Source organism: Thunnus maccoyii, chromosome 12 (genome assembly GCF_910596095.1).
Source record: "Thunnus maccoyii chromosome 12, fThuMac1.1, whole genome shotgun sequence".
Taxonomy (NCBI): domain Eukaryota; kingdom Metazoa; phylum Chordata; class Actinopteri; order Scombriformes; family Scombridae; genus Thunnus; species Thunnus maccoyii.
In genome coordinates this window covers 24,568,487-24,595,645 of record NC_056544.1, presented here as the reverse complement: position 1 = coordinate 24,595,645, position 27,159 = coordinate 24,568,487, and the positions used below count along the sequence as shown (strand labels likewise).

At 36.3% G+C, this 27,159-nt stretch overlaps 4 protein-coding genes across 7 annotated transcripts in view; 2 read left to right on the top strand and 2 right to left on the bottom strand.

Moving 5' to 3' along the window:
- The first annotated feature begins 230 nt into the window (after positions 1-230).
- Positions 231-6,359, top strand: LOC121908208. Its single transcript, XM_042428042.1, has 6 exons — positions 231-816; positions 1,613-1,921; positions 2,019-2,303; positions 4,071-4,382; positions 4,479-4,760; positions 5,586-6,359. The coding sequence occupies exons 1-6, from the start codon at positions 765-767 to the stop codon at positions 5,714-5,716; spliced, it is 1,371 nt and encodes a 456-aa protein (XP_042283976.1). The 5' UTR covers positions 231-764; the 3' UTR covers positions 5,717-6,359.
- LOC121908212 lies at positions 3,206-26,322 on the top strand. The gene is made up of 4 exons (XM_042428047.1): positions 3,206-3,281; positions 25,100-25,408; positions 25,488-25,772; positions 26,112-26,322. The coding sequence occupies exons 1-4, from the start codon at positions 3,230-3,232 to the stop codon at positions 26,285-26,287; spliced, it is 822 nt and encodes a 273-aa protein (XP_042283981.1). The 5' UTR covers positions 3,206-3,229; the 3' UTR covers positions 26,288-26,322.
- LOC121908209 overlaps positions 9,509-27,159 on the bottom strand; it is a 29,653-nt gene continuing 12,002 nt past the window's right edge. The window contains exons 1-6 of one of the 3 annotated variants that reach the window (XM_042428044.1): positions 18,000-18,136; positions 12,421-12,726; positions 12,057-12,341; positions 11,631-11,735; positions 10,760-10,815; positions 9,509-10,548 (exon numbers count right to left, since the gene is read on the bottom strand). In XM_042428044.1, the coding sequence (XP_042283978.1) occupies positions 10,330-10,548; positions 10,760-10,815; positions 11,631-11,735; positions 12,057-12,341; positions 12,421-12,726; positions 18,000-18,117 (1,089 nt within the window). In that variant the 5' untranslated portion in view covers positions 18,118-18,136 and the 3' untranslated portion in view covers positions 9,509-10,329. Of the gene's footprint in view, positions 10,549-10,759; positions 10,816-11,630; positions 11,736-12,056; positions 12,342-12,420; positions 12,727-15,521; positions 15,582-17,999; positions 18,137-27,159 lie in introns of those variants that run through there. The other 2 variants (XM_042428045.1, XM_042428043.1) reach the window with 2 other exon arrangements.
- The window catches only part of LOC121908207, a 44,477-nt gene continuing 35,699 nt past the window's right edge, over positions 18,382-27,159 (bottom strand). The window contains exons 7-9 of one of the 2 annotated variants that reach the window (XM_042428039.1): positions 20,774-20,865; positions 19,945-19,980; positions 18,382-18,991 (exon numbers count right to left, since the gene is read on the bottom strand). In XM_042428039.1, coding sequence (XP_042283973.1) covers positions 18,764-18,991; positions 19,945-19,980; positions 20,774-20,865 — 356 coding nt within the window. In that variant the 3' untranslated portion in view covers positions 18,382-18,763. Of the gene's footprint in view, positions 18,992-19,568; positions 19,837-19,944; positions 19,981-20,773; positions 20,866-27,159 lie in introns of those variants that run through there. The other variant, XM_042428040.1, reaches the window with a different exon arrangement.

Here is a 27,159-nt window from a genome sequence, read left to right as displayed (position 1 = left end):
GGTTACATGAGACCAGGTGACGTTTTCAACCCATCTGACCTGAGTGTTTGGAAACAAACTAAACTCTTTTCTCATGTGAGCTGCATTTTGACACGTCTTTTTGTCGCGTATCATTGGTGCAATTCAGAGTGCTCGAAAGATGACGTCAAGCGATGAGGCCTTTACAGGCTCCATTTTCTTGACCGCAAAATGTCGGTTTTCTGTTTGAAAATTTACTGTTGTCCACACCACTGGTATCTTTCATCTTGCAGCCTGAAAATGTAAGAGGTCTTAAATACACTGTGGCGCAATGAGAAAGGAAGTGGTTATATTGCATGTGCAGTGAGCTACCTAAATGAGTGTGTTAAAGTGACTCAAACTAACTAAACTAATACAACAAATACACAGTATAAACTTTTAAGTGACTTTTGTCCCAATGGACCACAGATGAAAATAATCCATCAGTTAACGCTGGTGCAACATACAAAACCTTTTTACTTTAAATATAGTGCTATTAATTATTCAAACTTTGCAAAGATGCCTACAGGATCTATTGAAATATATAATAGTATTCTTGTTTAGCATTATCTTTATCATGTTTAACTTCTTATTTAACAGACTTAAATGATTTCAATAATTACAGTTTTTATCAGCAGATCTCAAACAGTAAACCAGAGCTTAGAGAGGAAGTTTGAATAGAGAAGTGGCAGCATAGAGAAGCACACAGGAAAAACACAGTTGTGGCACAGAGGGTCTGAACTCTGAAGTCAGGGCAGCCAGAGACTATGATGTTTATCTTTGTGATACTGGGACTTCTGTCTTGCAATGAATTAGCAGGTAGGACAAACATACGACATTTTAATTTTTATTACAGATACAGCAATGATACCTGAGCAGACTTTTGTGATTAATCCACTGAGCATTGTGGGAACAACTGAAGAGCCTGTAAACATCCGTAATGAAAGTCCTACGAGGTACTACAGCTTCAAGATCATGATTAGGAACAAACATGCAATTTCAAAGGTTTTTATTAGAGCAGCAGGAAAGAAAGGGATACTGTAGCTTGATGAGGGTTTAATTGCCCTTTTTTAAGAATCAGCGAAAATTCTCAGAAAACAAAAAAGCAACAAAATTATTTCTTGGGGGTTGTTTGCTTTTATTTGCTGTTAAACAAAACAAATTTAAGACAGAGCTGATATGAGTCAACCCCTTTAAATACCCCCTCTATACATGTTTTAAGATATATAAATAGTCTGTTTTGAATAATAATTTGTGTTTGATATGATTTTCAAACAAAAAGTTCAATGATATCGTCTCCTTCTGCCTCATTGAAAATCCAGAATTTATTAGCAAATTTATGGAAACAAATAAAAATGGTTTAGCAAAACTTTGATTATTATTGTTGTTGTTTGTTAATTCTGCTGTAGAGGAGGTTAAAAGCATTGTGTTGTGTGTACAAAGTGCTTGACAAAAAATACATATCAGTTCAAGGAACAGGATACAGCATTGTAGGCCAGAGGGAGCAACAACAAAGAAAAACAACTATCCATAATTTTGGTTATGACAAGCTGGATTCATTTCATCATTTTGCATACAACATAAATGTGATTATGTGTCTCTGCTGTTCTTACAGTGTCTGGTGCTGTGACTCCTGTGTTTGTGCAGCTGGGAGATGATGTACTTCTGGAAGTCAAGAAACCTGTTGTACTGACTGAGGAGACAGATTTTTTTTGGAAATTCAATACCACTTACTCTATAGTAAAATTACCATATGAAAGCAAAGAAATTATCTTTAAAAAGTACTCAGGAAGGGCTGAGTTGTCTGACCAAAATCACTCTTTGCTATTAAAGAATCTACAACAGGCCGACAGTGGACGTTATGTTGCACTAGTGGCTGGTGAAAGAGACCGAATCATAGCTGAATACAAGGTCATAGTCCAAAGTAAGTTTATTATAATTTCTTTATTGTAATTTTGAAATGTTGACACAATAGTATTCTAATTTCCAAAACCCTTCACACAAATGTTTTTTTTTTCCAGATCCGGTGTCTCCAGTTAAGCTGTCAGTGGACTCTGTCTCTAACAGCGCAGACTCCTGTAACCTCACTGTGACCTGCAGTACACAGGACCGTAACATCAGCAGCACTTTTGGATGTGACACCCAAACCTGCTATCAGAAGGGAGGGGAGCAATCAGAGGACACAACCTCTGGTTCTTCTCTCCGTGTCTACCTGTTGAGTGACTCCATCTTCTGTAACCATAGCAACCAGGTCAGCTGGACCAAAGACTTGAAGAAGATTTGGCTTCTCTGCTCTTCAACTGCTGGTGAGACATAAAGACAATGTGTTGGGTCTCATGGATGAAATCAAATCAAAATGTGAATAAAGTTATTTCACTGAAATGTAAAAGTAAACTTCTGCAACATTTTTATAGATTTCTGGGCACAAAGTTAAAATTACATATTTACAACTTTGCCCTATAGGGATCATACATGGGCTGCACAAAATTATAGGAACATACTGTATTGCGATATAATGGATGTCAATACAAATGCCCTGCAAAAATATTTCACTTTTGAAGGTTAGAATAGATAGAATAATTCTTGTGTTATGTTCATTTAACTTGCACATCATAAAGTCTTAATGACATTTGCATGGGACCTATTTTGTTTTTTTTATGGCAAATATTCTCTTTTAAGTGTCTTTCTGTCTGTGTTAGTGACAGTCTACTGTTGTTGTAGTTGTTGCTTCAATGAAGTACAGTATATGTACGACAGACCTTGATTGTTTGAATTAGAACAAAATTAAACACAAAAACCTTTTGGTCGTAGCAGAAGCAGATTTGGCAGCACTGACTAACGCAATAATTCTGTCCTTTATAAAAGGAGGAAGGTTACATGAGACCAGGTCAGGTTTTTTAAACCATCTGACCTGAGTGTTTGGAAACAAACTAAACTCTTTTCTCATGTGAGCTGCATTTTGACACGTCTTTTTGTCACGTATCATTGGTGCAATTCAGAGTGCTCGAAAGATGACGTCAAAAGATCAGGCCTCTGCAGGCTCCATTTTCTTTACCGCAAAATGTCGGTTTTCTGTAATAATAATTACAGTCTTTATCAGCAGATCTCAAACAGTAAACCAGAGCTTAGAGAGGAAGTTTGAATAGAGAAGTGGCAGCATAGAGAAGCACACAGGAAAAACACAGTTGTGACACAGAGGCTCTGCACGCTGAAGTCAGGGCAGCCAGAGACTATGATGTTTATCTTTGTGATACTGGGACTTCTGTCTTGCAATGAAGTAGCAGGTAGGACAAACATACAACATTTTTATTTTTATAACAGATACAGCAATGATACCTGAGCAGACTTTTATGATTAATGCACTGAACATTGTGGGAACAACTGAAGAGCCTGTAAACATCCGTAATGAAAGTCCTACGAGGTACTACAGCTTCAAGCTCATGATTAGGAACAAACATGCAATTTCAAAGGTTTTTATTAGAGCAGCAGGAAAGAAAGGGATACTGTAGCTTGATGAGGGTTTCATTGCCCTTTTTTAAGAATCAGCGAAAATTCTCAGAAAACAAAAAATTATTTCTTGGGGGTTGTTTGCTTTTATTTGCTGTTAAACAAAACAAATTTAAGACAGAGCTGATATGAGTCAACCCCTTTACAGATCCCCTCCATACATGTTTTAAGATATATAAATAGTCTGTTTTGAATAATAATTTGTGTTTGATATGGTTTTCTAACAAAAAGTTCAATGATATCGTCTCCTTCTGCCTCATTGAAAATCCAGAATTATTAACAAATTTATGGAAACAAATAAAAATGGTTTAGCAAAACTCTGATTATTTTTATTGTTGTTCTTTGTTAATTCTGCTGTAGAGGAGATTAAAAGCATTGTGTTGCGTTTAAAAAGTGCTTGACAAAAAATACATGTCAGTTCAAGGAACAGGATACAGCATTGTAGGCCAGAGGGAGCAACAACAAAGAAAAACAACTATCCATAATTTTGGTTATGACAAGCTGGATTCATTTCATCATTTTGCATACAACATAAATGTGATTATGTGTCTCTGCTGTTCTTACAGGGTCCACAGCCGTGACTCCTGTGTTTGTGCAGAAAGGATGTGATGTACTTCTGGAAGTCAAGAAACCTGTTGTACTGACTGAGGAGGAAGATTTTTTTTGGAAATTCAATACCAGTTACTCTATAGTAAAATTATCATATGAAAGCAAAAAAATAATCTTTAAAAGATACTCACAACGGGCTGAGTTGTCTTATCAAAATCACTCTTTGCTATTAAAGAATCTACAACAGGCTGACAGTGGACGTTATGTTGCACTAGTGACTGGTGTCACTAGAGACCGAAAATTAGCTGAATACAAGGTCATAGTCCAAAGTAAGTTTCTTATCACTTTTTCATTAGAATTTTGAAATGTTGACAAAATAGTACTCTAATTTCCAAAACCTTTCACACAAATGTTTTTTTTTCCAGATCCAGTGTCTCCAGTTAACCTGTCAGTGGACTCTGTCTCAAACAGCGCAGACTCCTGTAACCTCACTGTGACCTGCAGTACACAGGACCCTGACATCAGCAGCACCTTTAGATGTGACACCCAAACCTGCAATCAGATGGAAGGAGAGCAATCAGAGGACACAACCTCTGGTTCTTCTCTCCATGTCTACCTGTTGAATGACTCCATCTTCTGTAACCATAGCAACCAGGTCAGCTGGACCAAAGACATGAAGGAGATTCAGCATTTCTGCCGTCTTGCTGGTAAGACTGAAAGACAAAAAAACGCAAAGAAACAAAACAAAAAACATTCTGACTTTTGGGCCTCATGGATGAAATCAAATCAAAATGTGCAGATAGTTATTTAACTGCAATGTTACTTAAGTAAACTATTGTTACATTTTTATAGACCTTTGGGCACTAAGTTAAAATTACAAGTTTACAAATTTGCCCTTTAGGGATCATACATGGGCTGCACAAAATAAGAGGAACATTTTGCACTGAGATATAATGCATGTCAATACAAATACCCTGTTAACATACAGTATCTCACTTTTGAAGGTTAGAATACTCAGTTCTTGTGTTGTGTTCATTTAACTTATACACCATAAAGTCTTAATGATGTGCATTGAATTTATATAGTAGCAAAGTTTTGGTCAGTTGGTCATGTAAGACTGTTTTTAAGTAAAAAAAATAATAAATAAAGTGAGTACAAGTGACTAGTAGCAGTGCATACTGTTTGTTTGTTTTTTTATGGTTAATATTCTATTAAGTGTCCTTCTGTTTGTGTTAATGACAGTCTACTGTTGGTGTAGTTGTTGCTTCCATGAAGTACATGCGTGACAACCTAGTAATTAAAAGGAAAAAAGGCAAAAATAAAGAATTAAATACTATGATTGTGCTGCCATAAAACTCAACTTTACTCTACATTTATTTTCAAATGTATAAATTAGAATACTTACTGTATAACAACAACATATTTGTAAGATAAAATTATGCGGACAGTATTTGGGGTAATTTGTTACATCCAGTATGTTGTATGCTGGTTTGTCAGTACTGTTATGAAATAACAGTTTTGTTATGTTGCAGGTTCAGAGAGTCTTTCTGCTGGTATCCCTGTGTGTCTGGTGAGGACAGTCGTGTTTTCTGTCGGTCTGGTCATCATGGTGTCTGCCGTCATCAGTGTCCACCTGATGGAGAAGCTCAAGAAGCAAAAATGAAGAGACAAATCTACACCAACCAATCTGTCATGCACATTCTCATCTGGATTAACCTCAAATTAATATAAAAGCAGAAAATCATTAATTATACAAATCCATCATACATGCTTTCATTTCCTCAGGTTTAGATTACTGTGATGGTCTCCTAACTGAAGCATCTTCATTCATTCTGATCAGGACTTTGGGCTGGATTAATGTCCTAGAAATAAATCAAACAACCGTGTTAGAAAAATGTTTTCCATCTTTTCTTTGCTTGACATACTCAGTACAGTATATATTCAAACCTGCTGTTTGGACAGGTGGGTCGTGGTACATCTGGAAATAATTCAGTTCACAGCAAAAATTTAAACACAAGAAAGCAGCACAAACAGTGCTGTCTTCAGTGACATCTGCATGTGGCAGGTTCAGTAGGAGCAAGCAGCAGCACCAGTACAGCAGACTGGGTGAAGCAGCTGTTATAGCAGAGATGGAGGTCATTTAGATAGACTGCCAAGTCATTAGGATAAAGTGTTTGGTGTGCATGGTTATAGGCTGACCAGTGCATTAGGAAGGCTGTATTTCTGTTCCACTTTAACACACACACAAGGTTTTTGATTTTCAAAACATTTCACCTGGTTTTGAAAATCAGGTCTTCAATGTTAAATTACTCACAATGTGAAACTCTGTTCCCCAGTTTGACAAGCAAAGTTTGGAGAGTTATGTAAAAAAAAAAAAAAACCCAAAAAACAAACACTGTGGTGTTTACCTGGGGAACTTCATATGCTGTACAGTATTTTCGCATTTCTTTCATTTATCTGTAGGTCAGTCATGAAAACATTGTTGATTTGCTTAATTTTAACATTTTCCATGGATTACAGACTTAAGTTGATGTCTAAAAAAGCAAAGTATAATTTATACCTATTTTTTAATTTAAGACCGAAAAGATGTGCAGGTGCGCCTGCACAGGACAGCACTGTTTACATTGGTTCCAGATACTGGGTCTTAACAGATTCATCTAAAATAATGATAATAATAATAATAATAATAACACATCTTCAGTCATCAGTGGGAGGAGGTTCACCTGGTTTGCTGCTTTGGAGAACCTACATAGCTGGCCGACTCAGTCTGCTTCCTTCTCTCTCAGCTCCCACTTGATCTCCTAATTTTGTTTGTTTGATTTGTCGTTTCTTTCAGCATCCAAACTTCCTGCATTATTTTCCACTCACCCATGTACTTACATCTCACATCTATGTATTTGTTTTTGTAAATAGTTTCATTTAATAAATAGTTTATTTTGTTGACCTACAACCTTTTGTGTCCTTCTTTGTCTGAACCGTGAGCCAGTCCATGATAGTAACTACCCTGCCCTGTCGATATATTGTAAATCATGCATTCTGCCACAGCTGTGGATTCCCATCTAAATACAGCAGCATTTAGTGCATTGCTGATTATTTAAGTCCAACTGAAATTAGAAAACGTTCATTTCATTGGTCTCAAAACTGTAAAAATAATTGTCATATTTTGTCTGTCTGGTCCATAATTTCTGTGAACCTAAACCTGCAAACCATACTGATATAAGATCTTATTAAAAACAACTGAAATCAAGTCTCAATGCACTAAAGATACACACTTCCTATTCTAACAGCATTAGAAGACGATGAAGAAGATGTTCATGCACTGTCAATTAAATACACCAAAACTAAACTAATGTTGATGCAGCACTGATCAACAGCAGGAGACCTTTCATATCTGAAGACTGAAGGAAACTCAAAAACTTTTTGGTCGTAGCAGAAGCAGATTTGGCAGCACTGACTAACACAATAATTCTGTCCTTTATAAAAGGAAGAAGGTTACATGAGACCAGGTCAGGTTTTTCAACCCATCTGACCTGAGGGTTTGGAAACAAACTAAACTCTTTTCTCATGTGAGCTGCATTTTGACACGTCTTTTTGTCACGTATCATTGGTGCAATTCTGAGTGCTCGAAAGATGACGTCAAGCGATGAGGCCTTTACAGGCTCCATTTTCTTTACCGCAAAATGTCGGTTTTCTGTTTGAAAATTTACTGTTGTCCACACCACTGGTATCTTTCATCTTGCAGACTGAAAATGTAAGAGGTCTTAAATACACTGTGGCGCAATGAGAAAGGAAGTGGTTATATTGCATGTGCAGTGAGCTACCTAAACAAGTGTGTTAAAGTGAATCTAACTAACTAAACTAATACAACAAATACACAGTATAAACTTTTAAATGACTTTAAAGTGTGTTCTTAAAATGGCATCACCTCCTTCTACCTCATCGAAAAATCCAGAATTTATGAGCAACATTTATGGAAACAAATAAAAATGGTTTAGCAAAAATGTGATTATCATTATTATTATTGGTGTTTGGTGTTTATTTGTTTATTATGTTCTGCAGAGGAGGTTAAAAGTACTGTGTTGTTTGTGTTTGACAAAGAATATATGTCAGTTACGTTCAAAGAACAGGATACAGCATTGTAGGCCAGAAGAAAGCAACAATAAAGAAAAACAAATATCCATCATTTCTGGCTGCGACAAGCTGGATTGACTTCATCATTTTGGGGTCAAATGCTATGAAAATAAATGAACATAAATGTGATTATGTGTCTCTGTTGTTATTACAGTGTCTGGTGCTGTGACTCCTGTGTTTGTGAAGAAAGGAAATGATGTACTTCTGGAAGTCAAGAAATCTGATGTACTGACTGAGGAGACAGATTTTTTTTGGAAGTTCAATAACACTTATTCTGTAGTTAAATTATCTCATGATGATGATGAACCATTTATCTTTGATGACTTCTCAGGAAGGGCTGAGTTGTCTGATCAAAATCGCTCTTTGCTATTAAAGAATCTACAACAGGCCGACAGTGGACGTTATGTTGCACTAGTGACTAGTGCAAGAGACCGAATCATAGCTGAATACAAGGTCAAAGTCCAAAGTACGGTTCTTATCATTTTATCATTGTAATTTGGAAATGTTGACATAATAGTACCCTGATTTCCAAAACCCTTCACACAAATGTTTTTTTCCAGATTCAGTGAGCTGTCAGTGGACTCTATTTCTAACAGCACGACTCCTGTAACCTCAAACATTTTTTATTACAAGAACCAGAAAACTAAACTCTCATGTCATATTGTGTATTTTTGTGAATCACTTAGGGCCTTGTATTGTAAATGATCATACAGCATGAAGTTTTTTCCCCACTCCAATATTGTGGGAGAGATTTCTTTCAAGAATGATACACTGAACATACACAACAAATGCAGATGAAGAAGAAAGAAAAACAAGAACACTTAATCTTGTCAACTGAATGATAATCCATATTGAAATTTATTATTTTTTCCATTCATCCATTATCATTATCTACTTATCATGATCAGGGTCTTGGGGCCTCTGGACGTAATTGCTACCATTGGGTGAGATCCTGAACAAGTTTGTTACAGAGCTGACGCATATATACAGACAACTGTTCACACATTCATTTAAAGCCAACGGCAATTTAGAGTCCCTAATTCACCTAACCTGTATGTGAGGGAGAAAACTGCCAACCTGGACAAGAAGACTTACTTAAAGATACATAAAAATACATTAAATAAGTCAAAAGAATAGCTTGGCTTTTTGGGAAACATTCGTTTTCTTGCCAAGAGTTAAATGAAAATATGTCTGTGCCTCAAATATCAAGCTGCAGCAGGGGGTCAATTAGCTTAGCTTAGCACAAAGACTGGAAACAGCTAGCTTTACTATTTACAAAGTTAAAAATATATACATAACCTCTAAAGCATACTATTTAAAATGTTTGTTTAGTTCATACAAAAACAAAAATGTAAAAATCTCTATTTGTCATTTTTCTTTTACAGATAACTGGATGGCAAAAATTTACTTTGCTGCAGGGGACTGCTGTCCGCTTCCCGTTTCCAACTGTGAGTGTCACGTTTCCAGCCGGGACATTTAAAAAAAAAAACATAACAATGATTGTTGTGGTGTTTACTGTTGTCATGATGACGAAGGTTGCGTAACTTTAAGGAATTAGAAACCACGTTTCAAGTGATCATTTTATCCCAAACTATGATTTTTCCCTAACCCTAACCAAGCTGTTTTTGTGCCTAAACCTAACCAGACCTTAACCACAGCGTTGTCACACCATAAAACATCATTATTTTTTTAACAGTAATTTAGTTTTGGTAACGGTTTTTGAAAGCGGCATATTACGCTCCCATGGGCCATTCTGAAGATGGATCGTTCTGGAGTGCAGGTACAATCCACCTATGTGGTTGTTTAGTTATGAGGATGTGTTGGAAATAACTTAAAACGGAGGAAAAGCGGATCGTCATGGTCTCTGGTTTCTCTACTACCTTTATACTACACTGTATTCAATGAGCTACTGGGACTGTTAAAAGAAGGACAATGTGTGGAAACAAAACGCCGTCATCATTGGTCCATTAGTACAGCAGCTGGGTCAGAAAACAACTGTGCAGTCGAAGCAGAGTATGTAAATTACGTTCTCTATACAACACAAACACACAGAACTACAGATTCATATGAGATCAGAGAGTGACTACGACTTTGCATTCATGTGTGTGAACACACCATTAGCATCCATCCTGTACATGCCATGATTTAGTCCTGTGAATGTATATTATCTGTGTTTTTCAGTTCTGGGTGGTGGTTGGACGATTGAGCAAAGTTAATCTGAGAATAAATGGTCTCTGGCAGGGTGATGTTATTACTCTCAGTGGATCTTGTGGGTCTAGTTGAAATTCCTACTGTAGAATAGGTGGTGCATCCTGAAGCGTTTTCTGTGGCATTCTGATTCAGAGGTTGGGCTGCCTCGATGCCCTAGAAATAAATCAAACGACCGTGTTAGAAAAATACATTTTTATTTTGCTTGACATACACAGTACAGTATATATTCAAACCTTTAAAATATTTCAACTGTTTCTGAAAATCAGGTCTTAACTGTTAAATTATTCACAATGTGAAATTCTTTTCCTCAGTTTGACAAGCAAAGTTTAGAGAGTTATGAAAAAAACAACACTGTGGCACTTACCTGAGGAACAGCGTATATTGTATTTTCGCAGGTCTTTTTTCTTTTCTGTTGGTGGTCTGTAATAAAAAACATTGTCGATTTGCTTAATAATAATAATAATAATAATAATAATAATAATAATAATAATAATAATAATAATAATAATAATGATAATAATAAAGGCTATCATGATTGAGGTTAGCAAAGATTAATTCATAAAGAAAAACAACTTGTAAAATTCAAGATGGACAGATTTTGACAAAAATAAATAAATAAAACTGTTGATGCTTATTGAGCTCAAATACAAAATATGATGTTTATCTTGTTCTGAAGGTCACTGCAGTGGGAGGGGCTTTTGTCTTTTAGGGTCATTTTTTTGTAGCAGTTTGGACAAAACTTGATTTGCATTTGCACAACAGAAATGAATGAAAAAGATCCAGTTAATGCTCTTTGTAATCTTATTTAAGTTTAAACTTTGCTCCTTTTGTTACAAGCTTCACCATTATTGTTACTGGTTGATAGATATTCAGTCGATTTATATATAAAGGAGAGGAGTTGTTTCAGCTTGTAAAGATGACAGAAAAGGTTTGGGAACCACCCAATGGCACATTTTTGGTATTTACAAAAAGAGCCTTAGACTAAAAACTTTTAGTTTTTTGCTCTAAAGAAAACTCAAGAAACCTCTTTTACCAAGCAGGTCTATGTTTCCAAAGCAAAATATACATATTTTAATTTCAGTTGGACTTTAATCATTCGTTTTTTTTATTCATATATAAGAGGTTTGTGGGTGTGGTAGATATTCTCTGCTACAATACTGGAATTCAAATACAAACAGCGATGAAGATTTTAATTATATTATTACTCTTGTGCTGAAATTTACATTGAGACTTACATATAGTGATTCCTTTGAAAAGTCCAAAGCAAATACAAAGACTGACGACCAAACAGCTGACTACGATCCCGATCCAGCTGCCTATTGTTGGGTTCCCATTAGTAGCTGTAAATAAACAAACAAACAAATAAAAAATAGATCAGAGATGTTGACATATTTCAAGATTGCAGTCTTAATTTCATAATTATTTCTGGGGGACAGAACAGAAATGTCTGTCTGAGTTAAGCCTCAAAGAGTTTTAGACCACCAACCCTCTAAAAGTCAATGGATTCATTAAATAACTTTTTAGCTACAAATATTGCAGTAAGAAAATGTTAATATGTTGACCCCCACAGTATTTATAGATGAGAGTGATTTGCACTGCATGACAAGCAGTGTGTGTAAACTGTGTTATTGTCAGTTAGCTGTTATGTCTTTCAGTCTCACCAGTATTTAGAGGGCAGAGAGTCCGAATCTTCTTCAAGTCTTTGGTCCAGCTGACCTGGTTGCTATGGTTACAGAAGATGGAGTCATTCAACAGGTAGACACGAAGAGTAAAACCAGAAGTTGTGACCTTTGATTGCTCTCCTCCCCTCTGATTGCAGGTTTGGTCATCACATCTAAAAGTGCTGCTGATGTTAGAGCGCTCTGTATTGCAGCTCACAGTGAGGTTACAGGACTCTGTGCTGTTAGACACAGAGTCCACTAACAGGTTAACTGGAGACACTGGATCTAGGGGGGAAAATAGATGTGAAGGGTTTTGAAACAGGGTACTACTGTGTATCAACATTTGAAATCTAAAGAAACCTACCTTGAATTTTGACCTTGTATTCAGCTAGACGTTGGTTGTTGGCCCCAATTATCGATGCGGTGTAATCTCCACTGTCATTTTGTTGCACATTGTTCAACAGCAAAGAGAGATTTTGTAGAGAAAACTCAGCCCTTCCTACATAACTGCTACTTATTATTGTTTTTTTATCAGGAGATAATCTTACTACATTGTGATTATTATTGAATTTCCATCTAAATTCATTGTCTTCAACTAGAACAGATTTCTTAACATCCAGATGTAAATCCTTCCCTTTCTGCACAAACACAGTTGTCACATCACTGGACCCTGTAAGAAGAACAGAAATAAAATAAAAAATGAATGTTGCTTTCACCTGCCACACTGATTAATGTTTTTAAATTAATTTTAGTAAAATAATGGCAGATACTCATTTAGATTAATGGACTGTCTATGTAATGATGATTCTTGGTGCATTTATAGCATTTTAAATAATGCTACATAATGCATTTTGTAATAACATATATTACCTGATATGTTTTAGATATTTTCCATTGCTTTTTTGTTTGTTTGTTTTGGTTTTATGTGTGTATGTGTGATTTTGAGTAGGGCTGTCCCCTGAACGAGGAGCCTCTGATTTGAACCTTATGTTGTCTGTCAATGTATTTATAGTTTTCTTCCACTGCATCATTGTACACAGAGACATAACTAATTACAGATATTTGAATGTGAGAAGATAAAGTGATGGAAAAGTTAAAAGAATTGACACTCATGCTTTCCTGAAAGTGTCCATCCTCATAGGAGCAGAATCAACACTAACTAAATATAAACAATACATACATACTCCCCCCTCACAAAATATAGATGCTTCCTCTTCCATGTGCTGCTGCTACATTGTGACCATAATCATCATGCAGCCATATGCTGTCTAAAAAGAGATTAATCTGGCTACAGTTACTCAGACCAAAATCACAATTATTAATAATTTAGCATAATTTCATTGTAATTGACACCTGGTAATGAACTGCTGCCAGTTGGGATGTTTGCAATTTGTAAAATAGGTTCAACAAAGAGTGAGAAGACAGAAGCTGCAGTTCCTCCAATAGTGAAGTAGTTTTATGACAAGCTCTTCAATGTAGATATAAATATATACATATAGTTGTATGGATGGTATGTGGCTGCTAATCTTTGTCATGGTTAGCAATATGTAATCAATTATAACCCAAGACAAACAGAGGAAGACACACAAGTCTGCATCATTTTAGCACATGTCAAACAATACAAACAAATGTTTCAAGAACTTAAAAAAGGTCGTCAAAAATGTACTGAGAAAAAATGGAAGTTAACGTTTGACTTCCTCAAGTGGTTTTAACAGATTTCCTGTGAGAATAAATGCTGTTCTACATTTCAGCAGCTCTTTTCTCACACTAACAAATGTAATATGTAAGCACAAAATAGTACCTGTTCACCTAACGTGGTGACCAAAAAATGCTCTGACACACACACACACACACACACACACACACACACGGACGTACATGTTACAAGGAAAGTGAGTTTAAGTTTGTGCTTTGTCCTAAAGCTCTGTGACGATATTGAGCCCTTGATATGTCATTTTTTCAATAACCATAATTTATTGTGGTTCTCTCATTAATTTGTGTAATCTCACTCTGCATTTTAAAGTTGTGTCTCTACATCTTGTCCATATTCATACCCTTCTTGTAAATACAGTTGTTAAGTCTGTAAAAAGAATTTGGGGACTGTCTCAGTGTTTCATTGTTTGTTTTAATATATGTAATCAGGACTCATAGGAAATCAGGATTGATGCTTAGTTGATTTAAAAGAATATGATGTGACTGATTTTGCCTGGTTCCAGACATCTGAATCGCTGCCCACATCTTAGGCTTTGAAACTACATTGACACTCTCATGTTGCAAAACTCAATTTATAGAAAACATAATTAAGATAAAAATAAATTAAAGGGGACATATTGTGCTTTCCTTATTTTCAGTCCTATATATAATGTCACAATGTCAGATGTTCATGTTAAAATTGGCCAATGTGTCAAATAACGAGGTAAACGTATGTAAAAGTAATCCCTGTGTGTAAAAAGGACCAGCTTCAGACTGTTCTGAACACTCAGTTTTCAAGGGTTTTTTCTATTTTCAGCCTGAGCTCATGTCAGCTTGTGACAGATGTGACAGATCATAATTGACAGCTGTGACAGCTGCTCTCAAACCTCCGTCAGGCAGCAGGATGGCTAACGGGGCTTGTTCTGCGGGCCTTCATCCCGCCACCCGACTTTACTGTGCAGACTCTGGCTCCAAAGATATCACGCAAGCAAGATGGCAGAAAGGAGATATTTTGGCCTCACTTCTGCATCGCGGTAGGAAGTGGAGACGCGTTGTCCATATTTATATATAGTCAATGGTTTGCATTGGCGGTAAAGTTACACAACTCTGATACGTAAAACTGGCCATCAGAACAGAGTGGGTTCATCGGGAGGGGGCCTTACAGAGACAGGAACTAAAACTGCCTGTAAAGAGAAACAGTGTATATTGAGGGGCTGCATAAAGGGCCAGTATAAGATAAATAAGGAGTTTTTCAAGTGTGAATCATGCAAAGCTACTCTAAAAATTTTGAGCTGAAATGAGCATTATAGGGCATCTTTAAAGATAAATCAGTCTAACAGTGTAGATATTGAAAGGAAATATACTGAATGTCAAAAGCTCCACAAATGTAGAGATATACTGAAAGTAAAACCAGAAAATAAAGAGCGCGTGCCTCTACCATAATACTCTATATGCATTACTTTAATAACACAAAAATGTTTTAATTTTTAAAAAATCTCTGTCTGGATATGTTTGGGTCTTGTACAAGAATGAGGAATTCTAGTTTAATGTATTGTGTTCAAATTTCTCTTGTACTGAAGAATATTTTATCATTGATTATTGTAATTTTTCTCATTTACATCAACCAGAACGTTAACAAACCCCATTTTTTGAGCAATGGATTGGGATGGAGTAATAAATGACAACAACAAGTTCCAGTAGTGCCTCACTACAACAACCAGACTTTGAAAACAAAGTCAAACAACAGAAAATATTTAAAGAAAACTGTTCTACCTTGTGTTTCCCATGAATGCAGCACACAAACAGCAAAGAGGAGAACGACGAGAGCCATTGTGCATATGAGCCACATGAGGAAGTGGTAACACTATTTATGAACTGTGACCGTGCTGAGTGGTAACTTGTCTTCTCGGAAGTCTCTGTTCAATCCACAGATCTCACTGAGCAGTTTTTATTTAAACTTGCTACTGAAGAAATGGTCTGATTTTTCACATCATTTTTGGAATATTTAATTATCACAAATAAAATCAGCCTCCTGCCAACACACTCATCATAAAAAAACCTAAAAGAATACACTACTGAAAAAGCTGAAATGAAATATGGCCTCTAATCTCATAATCAAGTTTATTAAGTCATTTTTTAGAGAGAACGATCTCATTTGAAAATATGTTTTCAACAGATCTATCTGCACTTTAGACAGCGTTAACAACCCTGAGCTTAATGTTAATTAAAGAACGGTTAAAAAGGTTAAAAACACATTCCATACAATTTCCAACATATTCATATCCGTCGTCTTAACCATCATCATCACACATTTCCATCAGAACAAATTAATTATCAGTGACTTACATCATCACTTTCATTTCATATTCACACCTCTTGACACTCACTTCTGGTGTGGTCATCTTACAACTCATTTTCCACTGTAGACAATTTACTCTTTATGTCCTTGTCGTCTAGACTGAAAATGAAAAGGCTTTGACAAAATGTCCATTTTTAATTTCATGCTTTTAGTTACTCAAAAATCATATGAAAGTACAGATGTCTTCCACGTCAACGGTGAAAGGAGAGACTCTTCAATGTTTAACATGTGCAACTTAAAATAACCATGTTGGCATTTACACTAACATGTAAATGCCAACCTGAGATGTGCTGCCCTCCTGCCAACACACTCGTCATAAAAAACTAAAAGAATAAGTGTGCTGGGCTCAGCAGCACCTTGTCTTCTTTAAGTCACTGTACAATCCACAGATCTCAATGTGAACAGTTTTTATTTAAACTTTTGCGATATATATCTCACATTTAATTTTAGCAATATTCGAGCAACACAAATGAATTCAGAATATTAATGAAATTAAAGTCCTGCTAGGTACAGCAAGACAGTCTACCTGCAGGGCTCCACTGTAGTGACACTTCTGGTGCAGGTCAAGTCAAGTCAATTATTTTAAAGAGCCCATTTAAAAACAATGGACACTGACCAAAGTGCTTTACAGAGAGATTAAATTATGGGATTGTTTGATTGATGATTACAATATAAAAAAGCACAGGAATGATCAAATATAAACACAGACATGAATAAGAGGATATAAGAAAATGAATATCTTGATAAAATCATAACACAAACAGCATTGCACAAACAACAAATAAAAATACAGATAAAGGCAAGAGTCTTCAGGCATGTCTTCATGCTGACAATTAAGAGGCTAAAGAAAAGAGATGGGTCTTAAGAGGGGTTTAAAAAACATCAATAGAGGGGGAAGATCTAATTGTTGATGGTAAACTTTTTATAGTAATAATAATAATATGTTGTATGTTATATGTTGTGGGCATTTTGGTCTGAGAAACTGTAGCCTGACATCTCTCTTTTTAGACAGCAGGTGGCTGCATGATCATTATAGTCACATTGTAGCAGTACATGGAAGAGGAAGCATCTGTTTTTTGTGAGGGGGGAGTATGTATGTGCTGTTGATATTTAGTTAGTAGTGATTCTGCTCCTACGAGGATGGACACTTTCCAGAAGGCGTGAGTGTCGATACTTTTAATGAACACTCCATCACTTTATCTTCTCAAATTCAGATATCTGTAATTAGTTATGATGAGTGCAACTCAAATATTTTTCATGTCTACATGATGCAGGTGGAAAAAACTTAAAGGCACTGACGGACAAAATAAGGTTCGATTCATAGGCTCCTAGTAGGACAGCCATACTCAAAATCACACATGCACTGAAAAAACACAATGCAAAACATTAAAAAAAAGATCAAAATGTTCAAATTACTCCTCAAACAAAACAATGACTTTCTCACTTAGATTAATAGACTGTCAATATAATAGTAAATCTGGATGCATTTATAACAGTTTTATGAGTGCTATATAATGCATTCTGCCGTGAAACTCACAAAAAGCACGTAAAAGGCCCACTCAGGAGCCAGTGTTTGGTTTGTCACGTTCTGGGCTACTGTTGAAACATGGTGGTGCAACATGGCGGGCTCCATGGAAGAAGACCCACTCTCTATGTAGATATAAAGGGCTCATTCTAAGGTAACAAAAACACAACCATTCTTATTTTCAGGTGATTATACACTAATTAAAACATACTTATGATTATTATATTCCATTTCTGCCAATATTTCTGCCAATAGATCCCATAAATCTTACACAAACCTACTGTAAGTCAGCTAAGGAATTGTGAAGAAAGTAATTAGCCAATGTGCATGTTAAAACAAAATTTTAAAAAAGTCAAATGTTACTTACAAATCTTACACATTGCTGTAAGGTGAGGTGCCGGGTAGAGGGGTCTTAATCCAGACAGAGACGTCACTAGTGAGACTAAACTGAGGTTGAACCGTAGAAGCAGTTTACAGCCTTCCATTGGTTGATTCTGCTGCCAATCAAACATGTCTGCACTCCTGTTGACTAGTTTTACTGCCTCCACCTTGGTTTTTTTCTCCTGTTCTTCTCTCTCAGGCAGTTTTACTGAGCAGGGCGTGTGCCTTTGTCCCACTCAGCAAGTCAGCGCCCAGAAGCCCCACCCTGCTGTAATGTCACAGTGTTTATATCAAACAGCCCCCGCTGCACTGAGACACAGAACTGAGACGCTCGCTGTTCACTTGTTTATTTAAAGTTTATTAAATGTACCATGTGTCTAAATAACTTCACACTCGACACTGTGCTTCCTTGTGTCCTCAGCAGTATACAAGCCAAGTGTGGAGTCAAGTCAGAGCCCAGAAGTCCCGCCCCGCTGTGACGTGACAGTGTTTATATCGAAAAGCCCCCACTGAACTCAGACACAGAGCTGAGCGGCTGTGCTCAACTCTGCCCACTGCTGCAGAGAGCGGAGCTTGATCACTTTTTTATTCAGAGTATAAGTTTATTAATACCAATCGTGCTGCATGTCCACATTGCACCAAATTCAACACTGCACTCCCTTTGTTCCCCAGCCATACACCTTCCAAGTGTGGAGTCGATCGGATGAACGGTTCAAGCTAGACTTAGAATCCATCATGACACATCATGATTTAGTCCTGTGAATGTATATTATCTGTGTTTTTCAGTTCAGGATGGTGGTTGGACTTTGGAGCCTCGGTAACTGGAGCATTAAGGGTCTCTGGTAGGGTGGCGTTTTCAGTCTCAGTGGATCCTGTGGATCTAGTTGGAAATCCTACCAAAGCATGGGTGGACTCTGGAGAAAGACCTGAAGCATCGTCTGTGGCATTCTGATTAGGACTTTGGGCTAGATTGATGTCCTTGAAATAAAACAAACGACCGTGTTAGAAAAATGTTTTCCATTTTTACTTTGCTTAACATACTCAGTACATATATACTACGTATATATTCAAACCTGCTGTTCAATGAGAACTCGAAGAGCAGGTTTGGACTGGTGGGTTGTGGTACATCTGGAAATAATTAGGTTCACATGAAGACATTTAAACACAAGAAAGCAGCACAAACAGTGACATCTGCATGTGGCAGGTTCAGTAGGAGCAAGCAGCAGCACCAGTACAGCAGACTGGGTGAAGCAGCTGTTATAGCAGAGATGGAGATCATTTAGATAGACTGCCAAGTCATTAGGATAAAGTGTTCAGTGTGCGTGGTTATAGGCTGACCAGTGCAGTAGGAAGGCTGCATTTCTGTTCCGCTTGAACTTACACAAGGTTTTTAATTTTTTTAAATATTTCAACTGTTTCTGAAAATCAGGTCTTGACTGTTAAATTATTCTCAATGTGAAATTCTGTTCTTCAGTTTGACAAGCAAAGTTGGGAGAGTTATGTTGTTATGACCCCCCTTAGTCGGCCCTATGGGGTGAATAACACTCCACCATTTACCCAAAGTAAAACCTTTGCACCTTTTAAAATACCCCGAACCATGGGATTTATTAACAAGAACATACTAAACAACCAGGAGGCTAAATAAATGCTACAAACAATCAAAATACAACAGAAAAACTAAATAACATAAAGTCCCAGGCTGAGAGGCAAGACCAGTGGTCCACAAACAGGAAGCTCCCTTCTCTGCAGCAGGGACCTGGAGCATTTAACCCTTCCTCCCTCGCCAGGTGCACCTCACTGTGGATCGATTATGTGGAGGAGACCTGAGCGGAGCAATAGACAGGAGAGGAAAAGGACAGAAAGCACAGAAAATACATGCAGCCGTAACACATGTAGAAAAAAAAAGAAAACAACAACACTGTGGCACTCACCTGAGGAACAGCATTTACTGTTTTTGCACTGTTGGTCTGTCAAAAAACATTGTTGATTTGCTTAATAATAATGATAATAATGATGATAATGATAATAATAAAGGCTATCATGATTGAGGTTAGCAAGATTAATTCAGGAAGCAAAACAACATGTAAAATTCAAGATGGACAGATTTTTGCAGAAAAAGAAAATAAACCTGTTGATGCTTATTGAGCTCAAATACAAAATATGATGTTTATCTTGTTCTTAAGGTCACTGTAGTGGGAGGGACTTTTGTCTTTTAGGTCAAATTTTTTTGTAGCAGTTTGGGAAAAACTTGATTTGCATTTGAACAACAGAAATGAATGAAAAAGATCCAGTTAATGCTCTTTGTAATCTTATTTAAGTTTAAACTTTGCTCCTTTTGTTACAAGCTTCACCATTATTGTTACTGGTTGATAGATATTCAGTCGAGTTTTTATATAGGAGAGAGGAGTTGTTTCAGCTTGTAAAGGTGGGAATGACAGAAAAGGAATCACCCAATGGCATATTTTTGGTATTTACAGAAAGAGCCTTAGACTAAAAAATTTAAGTGAAAGTAACAACTTTTTTGCTTTAAGAGAACTCAAGAAACCTCTTGTACCAAGCAGGTCTATGTTTCCAAAGCAAAATATATATTTTAATTTCAGTTGGACTTTAATCATTTTGGTGGCATTTTTTTATTCATACATAAGAGGTTTGTGGGTGTGGTAGATATTCTCTGCTACAATACTGGAATTCAAATACAAACAGTGATGAAGATTTTAATTACATTATTACTCTTGTGCTGAAATTTACATTGGGACTTACATATAGTGATTCCTTTGAAAAGGCCAAAGCAAATACAAAGATGACGACCAAACAGCTGACTATGATGCCTATTCTTAGTCTCCCATTAGTAGCTGTAAATAAACAAACAAACAAACAAAAAATAGATCAGAAATGTTGACATATTTCAAGATTGCAGTTTAAATTTCATAATAATTTCTGGGAGGCAGAAATAATCTCTCTGTCTGAGTTAAACCTCAAAGAGTTTTGGACCACCAACCCTCTAAAAGTCAATGGATGTTAATATGTTGACCCCTGCAGTATTTGGTAATAAATCTTTATGGATGAGGGTGATTTGCACTGCATGACAAGCAGTGTGTGTAAACTGTGCATTATTGTCAGTTAGCTGTTATGTCTTTCAGTCTCACCAGTATTTAGAGGGCAGAAATCCCGAATCTCCTTCATGACTTTGGTCCAGCCGACCTTGTTGCTATGGTTACAGATGATGGAGTCATTCAGCAAGTAGACATGGAGAGAAGAGCCAGAGGTTGAGACCTCTGGTTGCTCTTTTCCCTCCTGATTGCAGGTTTGGGTGTCACATCTAAAAGTGCTGCTGATGTTACGGTCCTGTGTACTGCAGCTCACAGTGAGGTTACAAGACTCTGTGCTGTTAGAGACAGAGTCCACTGACAGCTTAACTGGAGACACTGGATCTGGAAAAACAACATTTATGTGAAGGGTTTTGGAAATTAGGGTACTATTGTGTCAACATTTCAAAATTATAATGAAAAAATAATAAGAAACTTACTTTGGACTATGACCTTGTATTCAGCTATGATTCGGTCTCTTTCACCAGTCACTAGTACAACATAAGATCCACTGTCGGCCTGTTGTAGATTCTTTAATAGCAAAGAGCGATTTTGATCAGACAACTCAGCCCTTCCTGAGTACTTTTCAAAGATTTTTTTTTGGTTATCATATGATAATCTTACTACAGAGGAAGTGGTATTGAATATCCAAAAAAAATGTTCCCCCTCAGTGAGCTTAACATATTCCTTGACTTCCAGAAGTACATTATCTCCCAGCTTCACAAACACAGGAGTCACAGCTGTGGACCCTAAAAGAACATATCAAAAAAGAACAGATGTCAAAATCATGAAAATGCATTTTTAGTCAGTTTAGTTAGTGTTTTATAGTGGTCATAAATTGATTGGAAATCAATTATTTTGTTAGTTAGTTTATTATTTTCGATCTGTAAGATCTTCCTCAGACATTAATTACTATTCCTATTCTATTTAAACTCTTTTTAATGCACAAATTGAAGGAATTGGCAGAATTACATTTCACTGTGATTTTATCTTATATGATTACATGTGACGAATAAACTTGGCCTGTGGATATTATTCCTGCTCCCTGCAGAGATTGAGTCCCTGCAGGACACATACAGACATGTGTCCTGCACTGTTGTGACGTGAAAGATGTGCAATGCTTTAATATTCAAAAACCCCAAAACTCGAAAAGTTCAATATATTTAGAGGTCAGATCCCATGTACACCGAGGCCAGACAACATTCAAACTTCCCATCACTCTTCCCTAGCCCTCACCTCTCACAGTGGTTGAGCAATAATGTGGTAAAATGTAGTTGGTTGTAAAAGCTACAACACCACAAATCTGATTAAACAAGTCCGATTAAAACAGGACATGTAGTTGACTAACATGATTTCCATTGTGGGTTTAAATGTACAGTTGACCCATCTGTGTGTGTGCATGTGTGTGTGTGTGTATACATCATGTTAGCATGCAAACGGTACAAATGAAGGGTTTCTGGTACTAAAGATGGTGAAGAAATGCACTGAGAAAAAGAGGGAAGTGAACTAGCAGCTGCTGGGTTTCCGCAAGTAGTTGAGCTCAAGTTTGAATTTTAAAAGGTCCACGAATGTTATCTACTGGAACGGCTGAAAGAATTACTGAAAGTGAAAGCAGAAAATAAAGAGCACATACCTCCACCATAATGTTCATTACTTTAATAAAACCATTTTTTTTTGCATTGGCAGTAAAGCTACACAACTCTGATGCATAAAACTGGCCAATCAGAACAGAGAGGGCTCATCAGGAGGGGGGGGCTTAAAGAGAGACATACTGAAAGTAGAAGAAGAATCCTAGTTTCATGTATTGTGTTCAAATTTCTCTGGTACTGAAGAATATTTTATCATTTATTATTGTAATTTTTCTCATTTACATCAACCAGAATGTTAACAAACCTCATTTTTTGAACCATTGATAGGAATGGAGTAATAAATTACAACATCTAAAAAGAATTACAATTTTTAGTGAACACATGGTTCAGTTTTATAGTATATTGTGTCAATAATGTCTAAATCAAAAACAAGTTCTAGTAGTGCCTTACTACAACAACCAGACTTTGAAAACAAAGTCAAACTACAGAAAATATTTAAAGAAAACTGTTTTACCTTGTGTTTCCCATGAATGCAGCACACCAAAAGCAAAGAGAAGTGCAACGAGAGCCATTGTGCATATGAGCTGCATGAGGAAGTGGTACCACTATTTGTGAACTGTGACCGTGTTTAGTGGTAACTTGTCTTCTCGGAAGTCTCTGCATAATCCACAGATCTCACTGAGCAGTTTTTATTGAAACTCTTGCTACTGAAGAAATAGTCTGATTTTTCACATCATTTTTGGAAAATTTGATTATCAAAATTAAAATCAGCCTCCTGCCTCCTGAAAATTTACAGACGTCCACACCACTGGTATCTTTCATCTTGCAGCCCGAAAATGCAAGAGGTGTTAAATAAACTGTAGTGCTATGAGAAAGGAAGTGGTTATATTGCATGTGCAGTGAGCTACCTAGATAAGTGTGTTAATGTGACTCAAGCTAACTAAACTAATACAACAAATACACAGTAGAAACTTTTAAGTGGACCACAGATGAAAATGATCCGTCAGCTAACTCTGGTGCAACATACAAAACCTTTTCCTTTAAATATAGTGCTATTAATTATTCAAACTTTTCAAGGATGCCAACAGGATCTATTGAAATATATAATAGTATTCTTGTTTATCATTATCTTAACTTCTTATTTGACAAAGAGTTAAATGATTTCAATAATTCCAATCTTTATTTGCAGATCTCAAACAGTAAAACAGAGCTTGGAGAGGACGTTTGAATAGAGAAGTTACTTTGTTCACATCATCAACATGGTAACATCCTGTAAGTTTATATGGTTTTAACAGGAAAACACACCTGTGACACAAAGGCGCTGCACCTTGAAGTCAGGGCAGCCAGAGATTATGATGTTTATCTTTGTGATACTGGGACTTCTGCTCTACAAAGAATTAGCAGGTAGGACAAACATATTATATTTTAATTTTATTACAGATACAGCAATGATACCTGAGCAGACTTTGTAATTGTGATTAATGCACTGAGCATTTTGGACAAAGCTGAAGAGCTGGAATCATCCGTAATGAAAGTCCTACGAGGTACTACAGCTTCAAGATCATGATTAGGAACTAACATGCAATTTTAAAGGTTTTTATCAAAGCAGCAGGGAAGAAAGTGATACTGTAGCTTGATTAAAGGGTATCCCTGCATTTAGTAGTTGGTAGGCAAAAAAAGAAGTGATCATTTTTTTGAGCATCTGAAATGATAGTAATAATAATCATTGTTATTATTATTGAATTGATAATAATAAGAATAATATGTTGTATGTTTTATGTTGTGGGCATTTTGATCTGAGAAACTGTAGCCAGACTGATCTCTTTTTAGACAGCAGGTGGCTGCATGATGATTACGGTCACAATGTAGCAGCAGCACACGGAAGAGGAAGTATCTGTATTTTGTGAGAGAGGAGTATGTATGTGTTGTTGATATTTAGTTAGTATTGATTGGGCTCCAGAAGGAGCAAGTGTCAATACTTTTAATGAACAGTCCAACAGTTTATTAAACCTGAAATTCAAATAAATAAATACATTCAAAAAACTTAAATGCACTGACAGACAACATAAGGTTCAAATCAGAAGCTCCTAGGACGACAACCAAACTCGAAATCACAAACACACACAAAAAAACCACAATGCAAAACATTTAAAACAGATCAAGTAAAATATGTTTTTGCAGAATGCATTATATAGCACTCAAAAAACTGCTATAAATGCATCTAGATTTACCATTATACTGATAGTCCATTAATCTAAGTGAGACTGTCGTTATTTTATTTGTCTCAAATCAAGGAATGAAGGCAGTGGCAGAAATATTCAGCTCACTTTCTTAATGATGATTTTTCAAACAGTGGTGACATACAAGTGAAAAAAACATACAAGTGATTTTGATTTCTGTTCTTTTTACAGGGTCCAGTGATGTGACAACTGTGTTTGTGCAGAAGGGGAAGGATTTACATCTGGATGTTAATAAACCTGTTGTTCTAGAAGAAGACACTGAATTTAGATGGAAATTCAATAATACTCACAATGTAGTAAGTTTATTTCCTGATAAAAGAACAATAATAAGTAGCAGTCATGTAGAAAGGACTGAGGTTTCTCTACAAAATCACTCTTTGCTGTTGAAGAATGTGCAACAAAGCAACAGTGGAGATTACACCGCATCGATAATTGGGGACAAATACCAACATGTAGCTGAATACGAGGTCATAATTCAAGGTAGGTTTCTTTAGATTTCAAATGTTGATACACAGTAGTACCCTGTTTCAAAACCCTTCACATCTATTTTTTCCCCTAGATCTAGTGTCTCCAGTCCAGCTGTCAGTGGACTCTGTGTCTAACAGCACAGAGTCCTGTAACCTCACTGTGAGCTGCAGTACAGAGCACTCTCACATCAGCAGCACTTTTAGATGTGACAACCAAACCTGCTATCAGAAGGGAGGAGAGCAATCAGAGGTCACAACCTCTGGTTCTTCTCTCCATGTCTACCTGTTGAATGACTACATCATCTGTAACCATAGCAACCAGGTCAGCTGGACCAAAGACTTGAAGAAGATTCGGACTCTCTGCTCTCTGAATACTGGTGAGACTGAAAGACATAACAGCTAACTGTCAATAACACAGTTTACACACACTGCTTGTCATGCAGTGTGAATCACCCTCATCTATAAAGATTTATTATCAAATACTGCGGGAGTCAACATATTAACATTTTCTTACTGCTCAGAAAAATATTTGTAGCTAAAAAGTTATTTAATGAATCCATTGACTTTTAGAGGGTTGGTGGTCCAAAAGTCCAAAAGAGGTTTAATTCAGACAGAGAGATTATTTCTGCTTCCCGAAATTATTATGAAATTAAAACTGCAATCTTGAAATATGTCAACATCTCTGATCTATTTTTTGTTTGTTTGTTTATTTACAGCTACTAATGGGAGCCTTACAGTAGGCAGCTGGATCAGGATCATAGTCAGCTGTTTGGTCGTCGGTCTTTGTATTTGCTTTGGCCTTTTCAAAAGAATCACTATATGTAAGTCCCAATTTAAATTTCAGCACAAGAGTAATAATGTAATTAAAATCTTCATCGCTGTTTGTATTTGAATTCCAGTATTGTAGCAGAGAATATCTACCACACCCACAAACTTCTCATGTATAAATAAAGAAAAATGCCACCAGAATGATTAAAGTCAAAATTGAAATTGAAATATGTATATTTTGCTTTGGAAACATACACCTGCTTGGTAATAGAGGCACTTAAGTTTTTTAGTCTAAGGCTCTTTTTGTAAGTACCAAAAATGTGCCATTGGGTGGTTCCCAAACCTTTTCTGTCATTCCCACCTTTACTAGCTGAAACAACTCCTCTACCCTATAGCTATATAAATCGACTGAATATTTATCAACCAGTTATAATAATGGTGAAGCTTGTAACAAAAGGAGCAAAGTTTAAACTAAATTAAATAAGATTATCAAAAACATTAACTGGATCTTTTTCAGTAGCAGTTTGAACAAGTTTTGTTCAAACTGCTACAAATAATTTGACCTAAAACAAACAAGTCCCTCCCACTACAGTGAACTTCAGAACAAAATAAACATCATATTTTGTATTTGAGCTCAATAAGCATTAACAGTTTGGTTTTTTTTGTCAAAATCTGTCCATCTTGAATTTTTGTACATGAAGAGTAAATCGTCTACAGTGGAAAATGAGTTGTAAGATGACCACACCAGAAGCGAGTGTTGAGAGGTGTGTGAATGTATATCAGGAATTAATATATGAATATGTTGAAAACATATTTTCAAATGAGAGTGTTCTCTCTAAAAAATGACTTTATAATCTTGATTATGAGATTAGAGGCCATATTTAATTTCAGTTTTTTCAGCAGTGTATTCTTTTAGGTTTTTTATGATGAGTGTGTTGGCAGGAGGCTGATTTTATTTGTGATAATCAAATATTCCAAAAATGATGTGAAAAATCA